Here is a 17,602-nt window from a genome sequence, read left to right as displayed (position 1 = left end):
CCATAAGGGCGATACCTTCATCAATTAATGAATTAGTGCACACAATAAAGTTATCTAAAGTGCCCGTCAATTTTGAAGCACCGGCCCCGGTCTTACTACGTGTTTCACGGGTACACATTCCTATAGTAAAGGTTTGGGCCTAACTAACAAAGCTCAACCCAAAAGACCCGTTTTCAAAATACAAGCAAATGCAGTAGGAACAGGTAAAACACAGTGGTAGCAGGCCACAGTAACTACGCAAAAGGATGGCTTGGCAAAACCAAGGGTACTGGCCCAGTCCAGACTCCACAGGCCTCGGAGGGCCACAGAGGGCCCGCCCTTTGCCCAGGCTTAGCCCGGCGCCAGCCCGCGCGCGCGGAATGATGAGGTGATTATATTGGGGCTGGCGGGGGGCGTGAACACCGAGGGAAGAGGCAGCAGCTGTGTGTGGAAAAGCCTGCTGGACCTCGCAGTCCCTCGGTGTTTGCAGATCTCAGATTACACCCCCCTTGAGTAGCGCTCAGAAGCGGCAGCCAAGGAGAGTTCCACAGAGTCCTCTTGAGTCAGGTACTGGCAGAGACTAAAGGGAATCCACAAAGGCACAACGAGCGGCACCCGCGGATTTACTTAAATCACATATATGTCTGATATACCATTTAAAAACGTCTTAGAGTCCCAACTTTTTCAACCATTACTTATCAAATAAATTGACAGTTTCTTCAGCATTAAGTACATTTTTCAACGCTTTCATGTCCATTGTGCATTAGATTTATCACAGATGCACATACATCTCGTCGTCCCCATTCAGTCTCATCGGGGTTCTGGTTTTAAATCTGATTATTAATTTAGATTCGAGACGTCGCAGTTTGGTAATTCGGTCACCACCGTGTTCATTTTCATTTACCATGGCTATGCCTGCGTATGTAACATCCTTCTAGGTTTTGCCAGGATGCGTTTTTAGGTGTTTTGCAATCGCATAGCTGTAGTCATTGTTTGTGATTGATCGTGTATGTTCCAGAATTCTTTTTTTGAGGGGGCAAGTGGTTGAGCCAATATATTTACCACAAAAACACTGGAGTTGGTATACGACAAATTGTGACTCGCACGTTATTTTTTCTTTGATTTCAAACTTACGTCCTTTGGAGTCTTTTAGGCTTTTGAGATTTTGACCAATTTTGCACGCCTTGCATGTTTGACATTTTGCAAATCCATGCTGTCGTTTTTCCAGCCATGACACAGGTTTGATCATCCGGAAGTGACTGTTAACCAAGGTGTCCTGTATTGATGGTGCTTTATGAAAGACTATCAACGGTCTTTCTCCTATTAGAGATCCAATTTCAATATCTTTTTTCAGCACACTCCAATATTTCGTCAAGATCTGTCTTATCTTAAAGCTCTCTGGAGTACGTGAGAATCATTCGTGGTTTGTCATTATCCGCTTTTGATTCTTTGTTTTTGGGTATTAGTGTTTCAGTTCTCGTTTTGGTTCTTGCTCTTAGTTCACCATGAGCAATGTCTGAGTGTTTGTATCTACGGGCAGTGAATCGATCTTTTGTTTCTTTAAATTTGTTTTCCATCTCTTCGTCCTCAGAACAATTCAGTCTCATGCGCAGGAACTCTCCATATGGAATACTTCGCTTCAGTGAGGTGGGGTGGGGTGAAAGCTGGTGCCGTACAAGACACTGTTTGTAGAAGTCTTTTTTCTAAAGACTGTTGTCTCAAGTTTGTTTTTTATATAGACCGTGGTGTCCAAAAAGTCTATTTCTTTTTTTTGGATGCTGTAGGTAAATTTGAGTCCTACTTTATTTTTGTTCAGAGCGTCAATGTATTTGATTAGTTTTTGCTTGGGACCTTTCCAGAGGAGGAAAAGGTAGTCTATAAATCTGAGCCATACTACCACGTCCGTGATAGTATGCCAGGACCTTGCCTTCAACCTAGCAAAGCAGGAAATCTCCAGTAACTGTAAAGACCATAGGGGCCCCAGTGTGCAGAGATGGAAACGGGAGCGCGTGATATGGGCGGGATGCGAGAGCAGGGTCATCATGAGAATTGCGAGACGAGGGATAGGCAAGGAGGAGAGAGCCAGGGCTTGGGAAGCAATTGTGGGAGACATACAGCGAGACGGTCAGGTATCTGCAGCTTCTACTCCTGAGAGACTCTTACAGCAAGATCACTAGTGATCGAGAGGAGGATGGAAAGGCTCTGGGGATCGCGGGCAGGGAGGAACAGATACCATGACCTAATAGAAAAAAGTAGCTGCAGGGCAGTGAGCATCCGCGTAGGGCGACCACATGCGGTCCGATAAGAGGGGGGTAATCTTCTGAGCTCCAGGGGTGCAATGGGGAGACAGCAGTGCATGGAGGGGGGTGACCTAGTTGCCTGTTTTTGTTTTTTTGATTAGGTGGGGGGGTAGGGGAAACATGAGGCCAACACCATTCTCCCAGCATAACCGAGAATGGGCAAGGACACTTGACTCCGAGCCTAAGGGGAATGCAGAAGTGGATATGGGGAAGGCTATTAACAACTAAAGTTAGAACATGTTGGTACTAAGATATAGGATTGTCCGAAATGATACCGAATGCCAATAAAGTATGTAAAAAAAAAAATGTTTAAAAAACAACCTTCAAGTCCCCAACTACCCCTCCCTCCTGGACAACCTCCTCAACACAGATCATACCAGAAGCCACGCACTCAGCAGGACACACCCTCGAACCCATCTTCACAGCAGGAAACTCCATCTCCAGCCACACCTCAAAACCCCCATTGACGGACCATCGTTGCATCCACTTCACCTTCAAAACCAACATCACCCGCAAACGTCCACACAAGTTCCAGTGCAGGAATTGGAATAGGATTCCCGACAACCAGAACACAGTCTCCCTCAGCAGCTACGGTCTTAGCACCAAGGACGACTCAACCGCCACCGCCCGAACCATGCACAATTGGCTCGCGAACTATGCAAACACCATCACCCCCCTCAAGAAAACTACCAACCCCCCCAAGTCATGACAGCCAGCTAGTCCTCCGTCGAACTCCATGAATCAAGACAAACCTGCAGCTGCCTCAAAAAGATATGGAAGAACTCCAAAACCACAGCAGACCTTGACAACTTAAAAGCAGCAACCGCTGCGGACCACAAGCTCATCAGATACACAAGGATGAAAGCACTCCAGGACAGAATCTCCGCCCTGGCACACATCAGTATGGAGATTTTTTGGCATCCGAGTTCACCAAACCCAACAGTGAGAACACCAACACCCCCCCTCCCAGGACCTCTGCGACAGACTCAGAGCCTTCTTCCACCACAAAATCAGGACCATCTATGACAACTTAGACGACAGCCTACACGCAGAACCCACTCCCACCATCTCTAACACCACACAGCCTACACTAGACAGCTGGACCACCCTTTACATTAATCACACCCTGAAGACCATACAGTCAGTCCACTCCGGGGTTTCCCATAGACCCCTGCTCTCATCTACCACTGAGACGCCGACATAATCGCCAGAGCTTCAACGAATCATCAACTGCTCCTTCGAAACCGCCTCCTTTGACGACTGGAAACCTGCTGAGATCAAACCTCTCCTGAAAAATCCTTGGCGGACCAGACCGACCTCCAAAACTTTCAGACCTATGTCCTTACTCCTGTACCTGGCGAAAGTCAACAGCCAGCTAGTCTTCATTGAAGGAAACCTCCTCAATACCTCCCAATCCTGCTTCAGGAAAAACCACAGCACCGAAACCGCCCTCCTCACCATGACAGACTACATCAACTCCCTCCTCGACAGAGGAGAGATTGTAGCCCTCCTCCTCCTGGACCTCTCTGCATCCTCCGATACTGTACCTCACCCTAGCACGGAGACTACACTATGCAGGAATCCGGCATAAGGCCCTCAACTGGATCCACTCATTTCTATCGGGCAGAACGCAGCAGTTCAGACACCCACTCTTCCTCTCAGATCCCACACCGACCATCTACGGAATTCCCCAAGGATCTTCCCATCAGTCCCACCCTGTTCAACATCCACATGGCCCACTTGCACCTATCGTCAGATCCCTCGGAGTCAACATTGTATCCTACGCAGATGACATGCAACTCATCCACTCACTATCCAACAAACCCAACATCTCCAAACAACTTCAAAGAAGGAATGGAAGCTGTCGGCAGGTGGATGAACAGCTGCCTACAACTCTACACGGACATAACTGAAGTACTTATGGGCACGCACCCCAATGCCTGGAAGGGGTGACCCTTTGCCCTCGGGAACCCCCCCCCCCCCAGCCCCTCCCCCACGGACCACGTCTGCATCCTCAGAAACATCCTGGACTCTGAACTCAAAATGAACCGCCAAATCAACGCAGTCTCCTCCGCCTCTTTCCACACCCTCCATATCCTACAAAAGACCTTCCACTGGATTCCTCACTAGCACAGGAAAACAGTCACCCACATTCTCATCAGCAGCAGACTGGACTACGGTAACGCATCCTACGCCGGGATAAACAAGAACCTCACCACAAACTCCAGAACATCCTGAACGCCTCCGCCAGACTAGTCCTAGACCTACCTCGCTACTACCACATCATCCAACACCTACAAACCCTACATTAGCTCCCTGTCAAGAAGAGAATCACCTTCAAGCTCCTCACCCATGCCCACCATGCCCTCCACAACACCGGACCTGCCTACCCGAACCACTGCCTCTGGTTTCCCCCACCCCAAAGATCCCTTCCGCTCAACCAAGCTCTCCCTTGCTACGGCGTTGGCATGAAGAAAACAAGAACAGGAGGATGTTTCTTCTCCTTCCTCGCAGCCAGGGCATGGAACACCCTCCCTCTCCACCCCCGACAAACACCAGCACTCTCCAAGTTCATGAAGGACCTCAAGACCTGGCTCTTGGACGAATCAGAGTGAACATCCATGAGTTGTGCCTCCTCAGGGCGGTGAATAGTTGCACTTTACCAATCCCATGATTGACTCTCGACGAGTCAAAATGTTTGTTTCCCACAAGAACCGTGTACGCATTGGGTTTATTCACAGCAGAGAATCTTTTGTTGACATGAGTTTAAAAACATACCTTTTTTATATGTCTCTTTGATGTGTTTCACCTCTGCAGCAGTTCTTGAGGCCATAATTTCAATTATTACATGTTCATGTGTCCCGAGTCCCTAAAAAGGAGTGATATAATATATGAGAGAACCACAGCTCAGCAACCTTAATTGAAAATAATTTTTAGTATACACAATCAACTCAACAAACCCTCAGGAAAACCAATCCACTTACAGCCTGATTCACAAAGGTAAATGTATACTTTTGTAACAGTTCACAATCGTTTGCTATTCACAAAAGGTATTTTAAGAGTAGCATATTTACAACTTTGGAGTCTTCGCATGCAAAAAGATGGCAGTCCCATCTTCCTGGGTGATGGCCTTTCACCCAGCTCAGAGATTGACAGACCTTGGTCTCCAGTCATAGCTGCAGCAGCCGAAGTCTTGGCAACCATCTATCTCTTTATGAACCGTGAGTGCAGTTGAACAAAATGTGGTTTTCAGGCTCACGTTCTTAAAGACTAAGTCTAGACCCACACGATTTAGAGTCCTTGAAATGTGGACTCTGGGTGCCAGATACTTGAAAGAGCTCTCACCTCTGCCCTGTACTTTGTCAAAGGGACAGTCTGCTCCAGCGGGAAAAGCTCCACAACATAGGCCAAGGAAGTAATCTGGGATCATACCTGGCTGTCAGCCTCTACTACAATGTCTCAAAGTTTCAAAGCTTTGAACCTTTCTCTTCAACACGATTCCCACATCCACAGTGACATCCTTATCAGTCTCCCCATCTCCCTGACAAGCACCAAGCCCCAACTGACCAGTAACACTTCCTGAAATCAATGAGACCCTTCATGGGCACAGAGGAGGTCTGCTACCCGTTCCTCCAGTGAGTGTTCCCACCCCAGCCCTCAGGAGTGTTAGAAATCCACATCTCTTGTAAGGGGGTTGCGGTCCTCACCTCCACTAACCTCTACAGGACCTGCTTTTCCAAAATAGAATCCAAAGGCCCCCATGCTATGTACCATCCACAGGCATGCCCACCTCACAGCACGCAGACAAGTAATGTGAGCTGTCCGGTGCTGAACAAAATCTTTGCAGGCCGAGGGAGAGTTAATATAGCCACAGTATTTTATACGAGTGGTCTGATGGTTACCATTCCAGTGGCACAGGTAAAGAGATCTGTTCATACTGTTGGTAACTTAAAAACAAAACAGATATGCTGCCAACACTGTGCTTGTGTCACTTAACTCCAGCCAAAGGCAGTAGCCCTCTACCACTCAGAGGGTAGCATATAGTGCACCTCTCCTCGTCTAACAAGGCAGCATCACCACAAGACAGGTCACGACGCACATATTAGTAGGTTGATTAAGCCTAATATTATTCCTATCAATAATACCGCTACACTAGTGAAAGCATGGTGGGAGTACACTTCTACCGGACCCAGTTGGAATGGTCTAACCCCATACCTTGGTGTAATGTCTCAAGAAGCTAACCTCAATGCATTAACGAATGCACTCTGTCTTGGCGTGCAGGCCTACAGCTCTGCCAGAGCAGCCATTTTCCTTCTTAAAATATATGCCAGAGTCTACAGAGCTGCATCTCATTCACAGCCCTATGCAGCATCCATGATACCTCCCGTGTGAAGTGCCCCTTGCCTGAATTTAAAGCAGGCACTAATTAAATAAAAACGCCAGCTGAATCGCGTTCTGCATGAGAAGCACAAAAATAGCTTTACTTAGTCGGGGAAAACCGTTGTCTCCCACAAGCACAAAAGAAAACAAGGACATTGTTGCAAGGACATTGCATTCTAGTATGTCCATGGAACTAAAACTGCTGACTACAGAACAACTTCGAAGTATAATAAATGTTAGTAGCATTTTGTCTTGTTAGTGAAAAATATGTTCAAACCACCATCTTGGAAAGATGCAAAGTTAACAAGCATTTGCAATGCAATAGGTCTTGCATTTGCGAGAGTTTAAGCTATTAGCATTGTAAATGACAATGCCTTTTATTTGGGTGTTGATTTTTAAATCTTAAATAAAAGGCATTTCCATTTACAATGCTAATAGCTTAAATTCTCGCAAATGCGAGACCTATTGCATTGCAAATGCTTGTTACTAGAATGTCTGTACTGAATGAGCGTGGGCAATACGCAAGTGACTGGCGAGCAGAGAAACGTGTGACAAACAGGGCAGTTCTGGGCTTCGATCACTCTGGGCTCTTGCTTGAAAGAATGTTGCGATGCGGAGCTGAGGAAGTGATCAGAGAGCTGAATGACCCTGGAAGCGGACATAGCTCAGGGTCATTGGTGACTTCCAGTGAGCTTCTGATCCGCCGCCACCTCTCCAGCAGCAGCCGGTTGGGCATTCAGCCCAGCACCAGTGACCGGATTAGACAGGCAGCCTTTCAGAGTTTTTGACACAGACCTTGTGGTTTTAATACATTTCAACTTAACACTTAACAGAAACTTCTGGTTCACTTGACGAAACTTCTGGTTCACTTGACGCAATACCGAAGCTCGCGTATAGCGAGATTGAATGTATATTAGAAACCTGTAGATTAAAACAGTAAGAATAAAGAGGACAGGGTGTACTCAATGTGTATTGAGTGACGAAGATAATCTAAAAAAATAGTAAAAGGAAGAACGTGCTCAATTTACTTTGCAATACCTACTTGATGTGCAATAATTATGCCCTCATCAATTGGCTTCCTTACCAGAAAACCCTGGTATCGGAAAGTCGCCTGTGTTTCTAGTTATTTAATAGCTACTGTGGTGACTTGGGGAAATTATAACGAGCACACTATTTCTTTCAGTAGTTCATGTTCAGAAATATTTATTAGGCACAATCCCATTAGGTCATTAAAGAGCAAATAGTACAAATGATTGTACATCAATTAGATTAATAATAACAGCGGGGCTTAGCGGCAAACCATCATGGCAGCAATTTAAGGCTGCTCAGTAACCCTCCAGTCCTACCACACCAATCCAACACTATAATCTGGACAGAAGAAGCGGAATCACAATTGGGAGAATAAGCAGTGCTTAACAAGACATCCCTGAAGTAAATCGGTGGCAGTGGACAGGAGCTGTATCGAGAGGAGTCTCTGGGCCTGTGGAACCGGGGCCTAAATTACTGAGTGACCGGCTGGGGAGGCGCGGTGGCTGGGGTGACAGCTCCCCCACCCCGGGGAGTACAGAGTCCGGAACCCACAGAGCTCTGAAGTCGACCATGATCCCCGTGACTAGGGGGATCTGCATCGGAGCACCGGCTGAAGGTACAAAAGCCTCCGAGTGGACGGGGCTGGGATACCGCTGCATCCTGCATTAATGAGCTTGGGCCCGGGCCGGCTGCAGCAGATGCATGCAAGGCCCCACGGCCTGTCCGACAACCTCTCGGAGCTCCGGAGTCAACAGTGAGCACCCCCAAGCCCCCCTACCAGCGGAACGAGGGCTGGAGCGCAGCGACGCCTAAGAGACCATGACTGTGGTAGCCGTCTTACACACGCGCCGGTGCTGGGGCGCGGGCTGGCTGCTGGAGGTGAATGAGAGGTCCCCGCGGACCATCTGTGACCTGGTTGCTGCTTGGGGCAGCGGGACAAGTTTGTGGCGGCGCAGTGCCAGCATATTAAGGTGTGACTGGTTGTCCGCGCGGACACTGGACCGGGCAGAGTGGAGCCTGCACATGACTGACCCCATCTTCCCCTTGCACACCTGTAAATAGGAGCTGGAAGTGGCTGTGATTCTGGGGGCTGAGCGCAAGGTTACCTGCATATGCGCCATGGTGGAGCTAATAGTGGGGGGACCCACGAAGCCCTACTCGATACATCAGGAGCCTGCTACACTACATAGAGACTGTGCGGGCCTGCGGCTAGAGCAGCCAATAAATATCTGTGCCCTTCTTGATCTGACATTGACAGTGACACCCTCTGGGCCTGGTGGCGAGTGCGTGTGCCTTTGCCGAGTGCCATTGCTGTGGTCAGCGGGTGCACGAGGAGTGGTCTCCCTGTTTTAGCCTTGGTGTAGTAAACTGCCTTGGGTCACAATCGGTATACCAACCTGCTCCCCCGTTGTTCCTTGGCACGCCAGTGGCCCAAGAGTTTGACATACGAGGTCTGGAGGGAAAAATTGCTGATTTAGTTCTGGACCAGAGCGGTGAAGACTCCGAGTGACAAGAGGGTGGACTGTGATTGGGTCGCGCTCCACGCCCAGCTTGGCTTGCGTGGAGTTTCACGGTACCTTCAGGCAGAGACGCCCCTGGTACATCTTATCTTTGCAAACACCAAATTGCCACTCCCAACACATAGCCTGCTACAACTTACTTACATCACCGCACTACGCCTTGATGCGAGACAGGCCCGCACCACTCTGCCGACCTTAGAAGGACCCTGTTAAGGATAAGTTCCACCTAGCATTTCATCAGAGGACCCTCTCCAAGGCACTACCGAAGTCTTGCCATGTCCGGCACCAAGGGAGCCAGAGCGTCTCAACAAAGTAGACTTGATCGATTTGCCTGTCCGAAGACTGACCTAGTCGAGAAGAAGGGGACCGGGGACAAAGCGCAAAGTGGAGCGGAGCAGGACCCCACCGAACCAACGATGAAGGACTTAATGGCAGCTATCATGGGCGTCCGCACTTCTGTTAACACTCTTTCCTCGGAGGTGACGTTGATCAGATCTGAAGGTCAAACAATTGGAGATCACCACTGCCAGCCTTGTGGAGGACACCTCGCAACTCCAAACGGACATCAGAGAGCTTCAATCGTTTCGCAAATCCACAGAAGACAAGCTGGATGACTATGAAGGACGTCTGACGCAACATCCGCATTCTTGGCGTGCCAGAGAAATCAGAAGGGCCAGCTGCAGACTTATTTATTGAGGAGCCGATCAAGACGAGGCTACAACCCAATGCCTTTCTAAACTGTTTGTGGGGGAGAGGGCCCATAGAGTGCCTGGGGGTCGCCCAAAGCCTGCCTGCCTGCCAACCCCCCCCCCCCCCTCGGGCAATTCTGGCCCGGCTGCTCAATGACAGATACTATCCTCCAGGCGGCAAGGGTGGCTCCTCCAATCCAAGTGGATAGCTCCGAGATAACCTTCTTCAGACTTTAACTGTGCAGTGGAGATGCGGCGACGCTCCTTCCTTGATGTAAAGCGACGATTAAGAGAAAGAGGTCTCAAGTACGCCATGCTCTTCCCAGCGTGCCTGCGAGTTGAAATTTATGGTAAAACCCACTTCTTTCACTTACCAGAGGTGGCATCTGAATGGCTGGACAGCCTCAAACCCTCGCCAGACCGGGACTCTACCGACCAGTCAACCCAACGATGCCATTTTGAAAACAGGGCCTTCACTGCTTCACAGCGCCTTTCTTCAGCCGTTGTAGAACTTTGAGCCATTGCTCCCGGCCCAAGTTGCCATAGAACTTTACACAGACATCCTGACGTTCTCCCATCTGGCGACCTGAATATCGGACAGGTCCTGCATTGACAATCTGTAGTGGTAGGTGGGGGGTCCCGGCTGCCGAGGCGGTACTAAAGCCTTCACTCGTGTACGTTTTGCTTTTTTTTCAGTAGAATAGTTGGGCGACATGCACTCTGCATTTAAATAATTGGGCAGTTCAAAGCCTGTAGTACAGGGGAGCAGGGTGAGGGGTTGTTGGGAGGGAATGTTATTTTTTTTAGTATTGTTTTGTTGTGTTTTCTCGACAGTACAATCTGTACATGTGAACCAGTTATCGGGGCGCTATCCAGCTTAGGATGGGAATGCAGTACAATAGGGAACTCAAAATCTTAAGTTGGAATGTTAACTGGCTGGGGGACAAGATCAAGAGGAGTGTTGTGTTGCAATATATTAAGCAGCAGGCGCCGGACATAGTTTTACTCCAGGAAACACACCTTGTTGGTAACTCATGTAAAGCAATGCATAGGTGGGGATATTCGATGGTAGCACATGCAGGCTGCACCTCTAGTTCCAGGGGAGTGGGTATTATGCAGAAGGAAAATGCTACTTACCAGTATGCATCTGTTCTTGGCATGTAGAGCTGCAGAGTTGCAAACTATGCATAGATTGCTACCTAATGTTGGGCCCGGATGTTTGCAGTTTGTTTTGTAGAAAAGTCTTTGGAAGTCACGGGATAGGTGACTCCTCCTTTGGATGATATTGCGCATGGTCATCGGCTCCGTTCCCAGATTGTTTTTCACCATTAGGGAAGTGATGGAGCTGTATAAGAGATGGTGATGTCCATGGGATATGTATCTAATTGAGATAATACGGGAACAGATCAAGGTAGCTGGGGAGGCGGGTGGGCGTGTGCAACTCTGCAGCTCTACATGCTAAGAACAGATGCATACTGGTAAGTAGCATTTTCCGTTCGAGGCATATGAGCTGCAGATTGCACACTATGCATAGATTACATAGCAGTTCCCACATCTAGCGGCGACCACCAGTATCTGTTGGTTGTTTGAAACAGTTTTTAGTACAGCCTGGCCCACAGTGGCTTGTTGTTTAGTTTGCATATCTACACAGTAGTGCTTTGTGAATGCGTGCGGTGTAGACCATGTAGCTGCTTTGCATATATCTAGGGGAATGTTCCCTAAGAATGCCATTGAAGCCCCTATCTTCCTGGTAGAATGGGCTTTTGGAGGGATTGTTAATGTAGGCTTGTCTTTTTGATAACATATTTGTATACATTTAACAATCCACATAGCGATCCCTGATTTTGATTGATTGATGCTTTATTTCGATATGCACATATCATAAAAGCAGTACAAAAGATAAAAACAGCATGTCGAAAAAAGTAAGACTGTACATTTAGTATAAGAATAAAACACATTAGATCAGCATAAATTAGATAAAAAGAGAATTAAATTGATATGGACAGTCTTCTAGTTCTAATCAACCAAGCCCATTTTAAAAACTTAGCAACAGCACAGACAATGGGAGGGGCTGTGTTAGTTAAGAGAATCCGGAGTGCAACGGAGTGCTGACGAGTACCCAGTTCTCTGCAGATGGGACCGAGCCAACGTGATCTGGGGCGACCGTAGTCCGGGCATTCAAAAAGAAAATGAGGCACCGTCTCTGGCTTGTCGTGACAAAGAGCACAGAAGCATGATATAGGCTGGGATTTATTCCACCTCGAGCAAAAGTCGGCCAAGGGTAGGGTTCCTAACCGAAATTTAATGTACAAGGACCTATCCATAGCCACTGATATAATGTCCATGTACGGCTCATACATGACAGCGTCTTTTAACAGCAGAAAAGCTGCGGTGGTTTTGCAGTGCTGCTGGCTTCTCAAGCGCTTCATACAAACCCACTCCCAGAAAAGTTTTTTTAAAGTCTCCTTCGGAGGAGCGGAGTGGCTATGCCAGCATGAGTCCAGGCCTAGGTCCCCTAAAAGGTGTTTTATATCCTTCAGCCATTTGATGCTACGCCAACCGTCAGAGTGCATCACCTCTGCCAGACCATTGGCATAGGATTTTAGCTCCGGGACCCTCCACAAACGTGCCCAAAGCAAAAGGGGTCGAAGCCGAGCCTGGTCCCTTATGGCTTTGCAGCCAGTGTCCATGAGCACTGGGATGGTCTGGCTACTCGATGGAATGGCAAGGAGATCCTTGATGAATTTATTTTCAGCCTTGCTCAGTGAGTCAACTTTGCCCGAACCCCACAGTTCCGCTCCATAGAGTGACGCAGGGACCGCACGTGCTTTGTATATCTCAAGTAGAGGGGCAACACAATGTTTTGAAGAGTTGTTAAACTCCTTAAGAAGAGCGCCCCCCACCCTTTTGTGGGCCAATGTCATTTTGTCAATGTGGGCGGTCCAGCTCATCACATCGTTCAGTCGGATTCCCAGATAATCAAATTCTGCCACTCTTTCTAGAGGTATGGAGTTCAGGATGGGAGGGCGGCCAAGTTTGTGAGGTGGATGTATAACTAGGTACTTAGTCTTATCTACGTTGATGACAAGGCCCTTAGTGGTACAGAAGTCCTGAAAGCGGTTCAGCAGTGTCTGGAGACCTTGGGGGGTTTTAGAGATGAGGAGGGTGTCGTCGGCGAACAGCAAGGTTGGAATTTTTACTCCTCCCAGAGTGGGAGCGTCTGCTGGTTCGCCCAGTAGGTGATCTACCACCCCGTTAATGTAGAGGGAGAATAAGGTAGGGGCCAGAACGCAGCCCTGCCTTACTCCCCTCTCGACCCTGATCTTGTCGGTCTTTTCCCCATTCAACCCCCATCTAACCTGGGCATAGGTGTTGGTGTGCAGGTTGATAAGGAGGTTTAATATATACGGGGGCATCCCTAAACCGTAAAGGACCCTCCAGAGTTCCTCCCTAGGTACCAGGTCAAAGGCAGTCTTAAGGTCAATTAAGGCCAAATAAAGACTGCCTTTGCCCAGCACCACCACCTTCCAGTATAATAACAAGAGCCTGAAGACCTGTTCGATAGTTCCTGTACCTGAACGGAACCCGGCTTGCATATCGGACAGGATGTGATTATCGTCCACCCATTGGGAGATCCTCCCCAAGATGGCTTTCCGCGCCAATTTCTGGCTTGAGTCTAGTAGGCTTATAGGCCTATAATTCCCGGGTAGATCCCGACTGCCCTTTTTATAGATGGGGACCACCTCCGCACCTCTCCAGGAGTCTGGCACAGGGCCTCCCCCAATGATTGCGTTGAGGAGTGCAGTGATTAGTACCCCCCATTCTTCCGGATAAGCGCGGAGGATATCGCCTGGTAAGCCATCCGGACCAGCTGCTTTCAATGGAACCAGGGTTTTGATCTGCTTTGTTACATCCAAAACAGAAAAAAGTTCCAGGTCACGAACTAGGGTAAAGGGTGGGAGGTTAAAAGAATCGTTAAGTGGGCCTTCAACAGCAGAGTAGAGTTTTTGGAAGTGAGAGAACCAAGTCTGGGCATTGATGGTACAGGTCCTCCGGGTATCGTCAGGACGGTTCCTTTTGCCCACCAAGTCCCAAAAACCTTTGGCATCTTTCCCACGACTGGCAGCCAGGAGGTCCTGCCAGAAATTATCCTCCCACTCCATCCTAGCATTTTTTTGGCAGAGTGCATAGTATCTTCTTGCCTCCCTAGCCTTGGACGGTAGTTTGGACTTGACTGCCTCAATGAGAAGTGACTTCGCCTCCCTACACTTCTGATTGTACCAGCCCTGTCCCGATCGTGAGCCTGGTTTCCTTCTGCTCGAATTAGCTGGGATTACAAAGAGGTCACTAATAGCCTTAGTTATGACACAGTACCTAGGTGCCACCTCCATCAGCCCTTCCTCTTGGGGGTCGAGATTGACTAGGGCTGAGGCAAGGAGCTGCCTAATGGCAGAAGTTTTCTCCTCTGAAAGTGCCAACTTCGCCCATTTTAGCCGTCGTCCACAGTTTGTAACCACTGCCAGGTCCGGGGCGGGGTTACTAGAAAATCTACTCGCAGTGATATTAAGACACCTGTAGGACAAGGTGAGGGACAGGAGATTGTGGTCACTCTCAACCGATGGTACAATCACCATGTCCTCCACCATGCTCCACAGGTGTATGTCAAGGAGAAAATAGTCGATCCGTGACATGTGCCCTGGCCTGTTGTAGGTGTGGGCCCCTGCTTTGTCGGACCTTGTCCTGCCATTAGCAGCCCTGAGACCAAACTCCATAGCTAGTGAGTTGATCTGAAGGGCCACTTCTGTCCACTTTTTAATAGGACTAAGCTCGAGGGGCGGAATCCCCCACCCACTATCATATTCCTCTTGGTCTGTTAGGATTTCTAGGTCCAGAGGCTCAAAAGTGCAGTTCAGGTCACCCGCCAACAGGGTACAGGACCTATGAGAAGATAAGCGGAGCTGAGCTTCCAGACAGGCTATTACTGGGGATTCTCTACCCCCCTTTGTGCCTCGGGCGTAGATGTTAAAAATGTTTAAGATGACTCGGCCCTGGGAATTTCTCAGCAATATATTAAGGAGATCCGGGCAATTAGTGTCCCGCTCCACCACCCTGCAATTAAGTTTTGAGGCCACCCAGATGAGTAGGCCACCCGAAGGGCGGCCCCTACCAGTTGCACTATGTACTGCCGGCAAAAAGTGGGTGGAATATCCCGCCTTGTGTAGGGGCACCCGACTCCAGGTTTCCTGGAACAGGCATATGGAGTATTGCTCCACAAGCTCGTTCCAGTCCGGCAGCGCTAGCTTCCTCTCGAGGCCCGCCACATTCCAGCTGAAAACCCTAATCGGGGGGTCCGTCACAGCCGTAATGCGACAATCCTCAACAGGGAGCGGTATGTCCAAAACACCCACACCAGGGAGGCTAGCCAGTAAGTTAAAAGATGCCCCGGTCTCCCCTTGCTCTTCTACAAACTCGGCTGTAGCCTGAATTTGCGATGAGGACGAGGGGCTATTTGTTTTAAGGTAAGGTATTGGCTCAACAGCAGGGCTCGGAGCCACAGGGACCTCCCCGGAAACATCCCAGAGTCAGCAACCCCAGGAACCCCAGTTTGGTATCACTGGAGCTAAGAATAGCTGCTGTGGGAAAACTCCCGGGGGAGAGTGGCCGTGAACGGTATTCTCCACAGGAAATTGGCCCCCAGAACTGCTGATGTGGGTGGGTTGCCCAAGGTGAAAGGAGGAAGAGTTCGTAATGGACCGGGGGTAAAAGAATGTTAGGTCGACTACGTCGATACCCGTTCCAACCTTGGATTGTCCTTGGGAGCAAATCAGATGGGCAACCCTAACATCTTGGAAATTTATCACCACGCAATCCCCTTCGAGAGATTTTTTCCCGTTTCCAATCCATCCCACCCTGCGTACACCAAGAATTATACCATCCACTCCCGAAGGCAAGGGCCTGTTGGCTCTCAGCCAGTGGATGACCTTATTCTTAAGTGCCTGATGGTTTTCCTGCTGGGTACTCCCGATAGGGGGGACTTTGGTGAGGATAACAACATACGGCTGGCACTCAGGGGGGAGGTTAACTGGGGGACACTGTCGTCTGATATTCTGAGGAAAGCTTGAGGGAGGAGGGTTTGTGGGTGGGACAGGAATGGGTATAGCCTTAAGGGTTGATGCTATGCCACCAGTTGTAACAGGTGAAGCGGCCCCAGTTTGCGAAGTTGGGCCCGTTCCTCCCTTCTGATGTTGCCTTAGGCCTTGAGTAGGTGCCAAGGTTGTTACTACTGGGGGAGGGATAGCATGCACTTGGGCAGCATGGGTGGAGACATTCGGCCTGGTCTGCCTAGGGCCATCCTGAGGGGCAACCGAGACAGTATTCCCAGAGACTGGTCGCTTGGGCGGCCGCGGCAGCTGCTCTCCTGGAGGGGGTCTCTCTGGAACCTCTATCCTAGTGTTCTTATCTATCCTGTCTGTCTTATTCTCACTGAGCTTTGGCTGAAGTTTGAACAGGGTTTTGAGGGAAAAGAAATTATCCCTGGTTGCCTGTTCAAAGCAGTCGAGCCTATCCCCCAACCTCTTAACTTGGTCAGTAAGTGGTACCAAAAGAGACCTGACCAGCTTCTCGATCGACTCCAGAGAGGGACCCACATTGGCTAGGTCAGGCGCTGATGGGACCAGCAAGGAAGGTAGTACTGTGTCAGCTGCAATTGGAGCGGTAATGGGAATCCCTGAAGATACAGGTCCTACGGCGCCCGGGGAAGAAAGACCCCTCTGGGGCGGGCACCTGGCGTGCTTAGTAAGCGGGGGTGGACAGCCCTTTCGAATGTTAATTGCCCTTTTCCCCTTCCTTTTGTTGAGCCCCTGAGTAGAACGAGTCTTAGGCGGAGGTTGTGGGTCGAGAGCAGGAGCATCAGGGCAGTGTTGGGACTGGTTGCCAGGTGGACATGCTATGGAAGACTCGGTGCAGGGCTCTATAAGCACGGCACAAGGGCTGGTGGAGTGATTACCAGTCTGCGAGCTTTCTGCCCCATCTGTACCACCCTCTAGTGGTGCAATGTAAGAATCCCCAAGTAGGTCCCCAGGCAAGCGTGCAAGGGAAGTAGAGTTTTGTGAGGACAACACTGTTGCTGGAGATGTGCTTTTGGAAGGAGGAAAGTCTAGAGAAAGGCGCCGTTCTGATATGGCGAGTTCATTGTCGATGACAGCCGCCACCCTAGTAAGGAACTTGTCCATAGAGCCAAACATAGTGCCCCCAGGGGTACTTTCACCGCCACCCCTCAAGGCCTTACCGGAACGTGTTGACATGCTGGGTTCCGGCCCCACAGTGAGGCACCACGAACTGGGACCTGTACGGTGGATGTAAGGGGGGTGGCCCTGCCCTGCCTCCTCCTGCCCAGGACGGCCACAGACGGCCCGCCCTCTGCCCGGGCTCCGCCCGGCGCCGTCCGCGCGCGTCCGCGACGCGGAGGGAGTTCCGCGATTTTGAGCACCTCCTGGTGCGCGGGACAGGAAGTGGTGGTGGTATCCGGCCGCTAGGGATGCTGGGAACCGTAGTTCCTCCCCGCGGCAGCCAAGGTGGTAGGAGGCACCGTCAACGGGGATCACCAACGGCGTCAGGAGCCCAGCACCCAGCAGCAGCAAGCAGGAAGCAACAGCAGTGCCCAAGGGTGAGTGCGAACAAACTCCTGCAAGGGTCCCCGCTCCAC

General features: G+C 49.8%; 1 protein-coding gene across 2 annotated transcripts in view; it reads right to left on the bottom strand.

The window, feature by feature from the left end:
- The window catches only part of ANXA5 (annexin A5), an 846,782-nt gene that overhangs the window by 481,466 nt on the left and 347,714 nt on the right, over positions 1-17,602 (bottom strand). For both annotated transcript variants that reach the window (XM_086962217.1, XM_086962218.1), the window contains exon 6: positions 5,058-5,148. In XM_086962217.1, the coding sequence (XP_086818343.1) occupies positions 5,058-5,148 (91 nt within the window). The remainder of the gene's footprint in view (positions 1-5,057; positions 5,149-17,602) is intronic.

Source organism: Lissotriton vulgaris, chromosome 3_1, assembly GCF_964263255.1.
Source record: "Lissotriton vulgaris chromosome 3_1, aLisVul1.2, whole genome shotgun sequence".
Taxonomy (NCBI): Eukaryota; Metazoa; Chordata; class Amphibia; order Caudata; family Salamandridae; genus Lissotriton; species Lissotriton vulgaris.
Note: the sequence above shows the minus strand (reverse complement) of the source record. Positions and strands in the feature narration are given on the sequence as shown.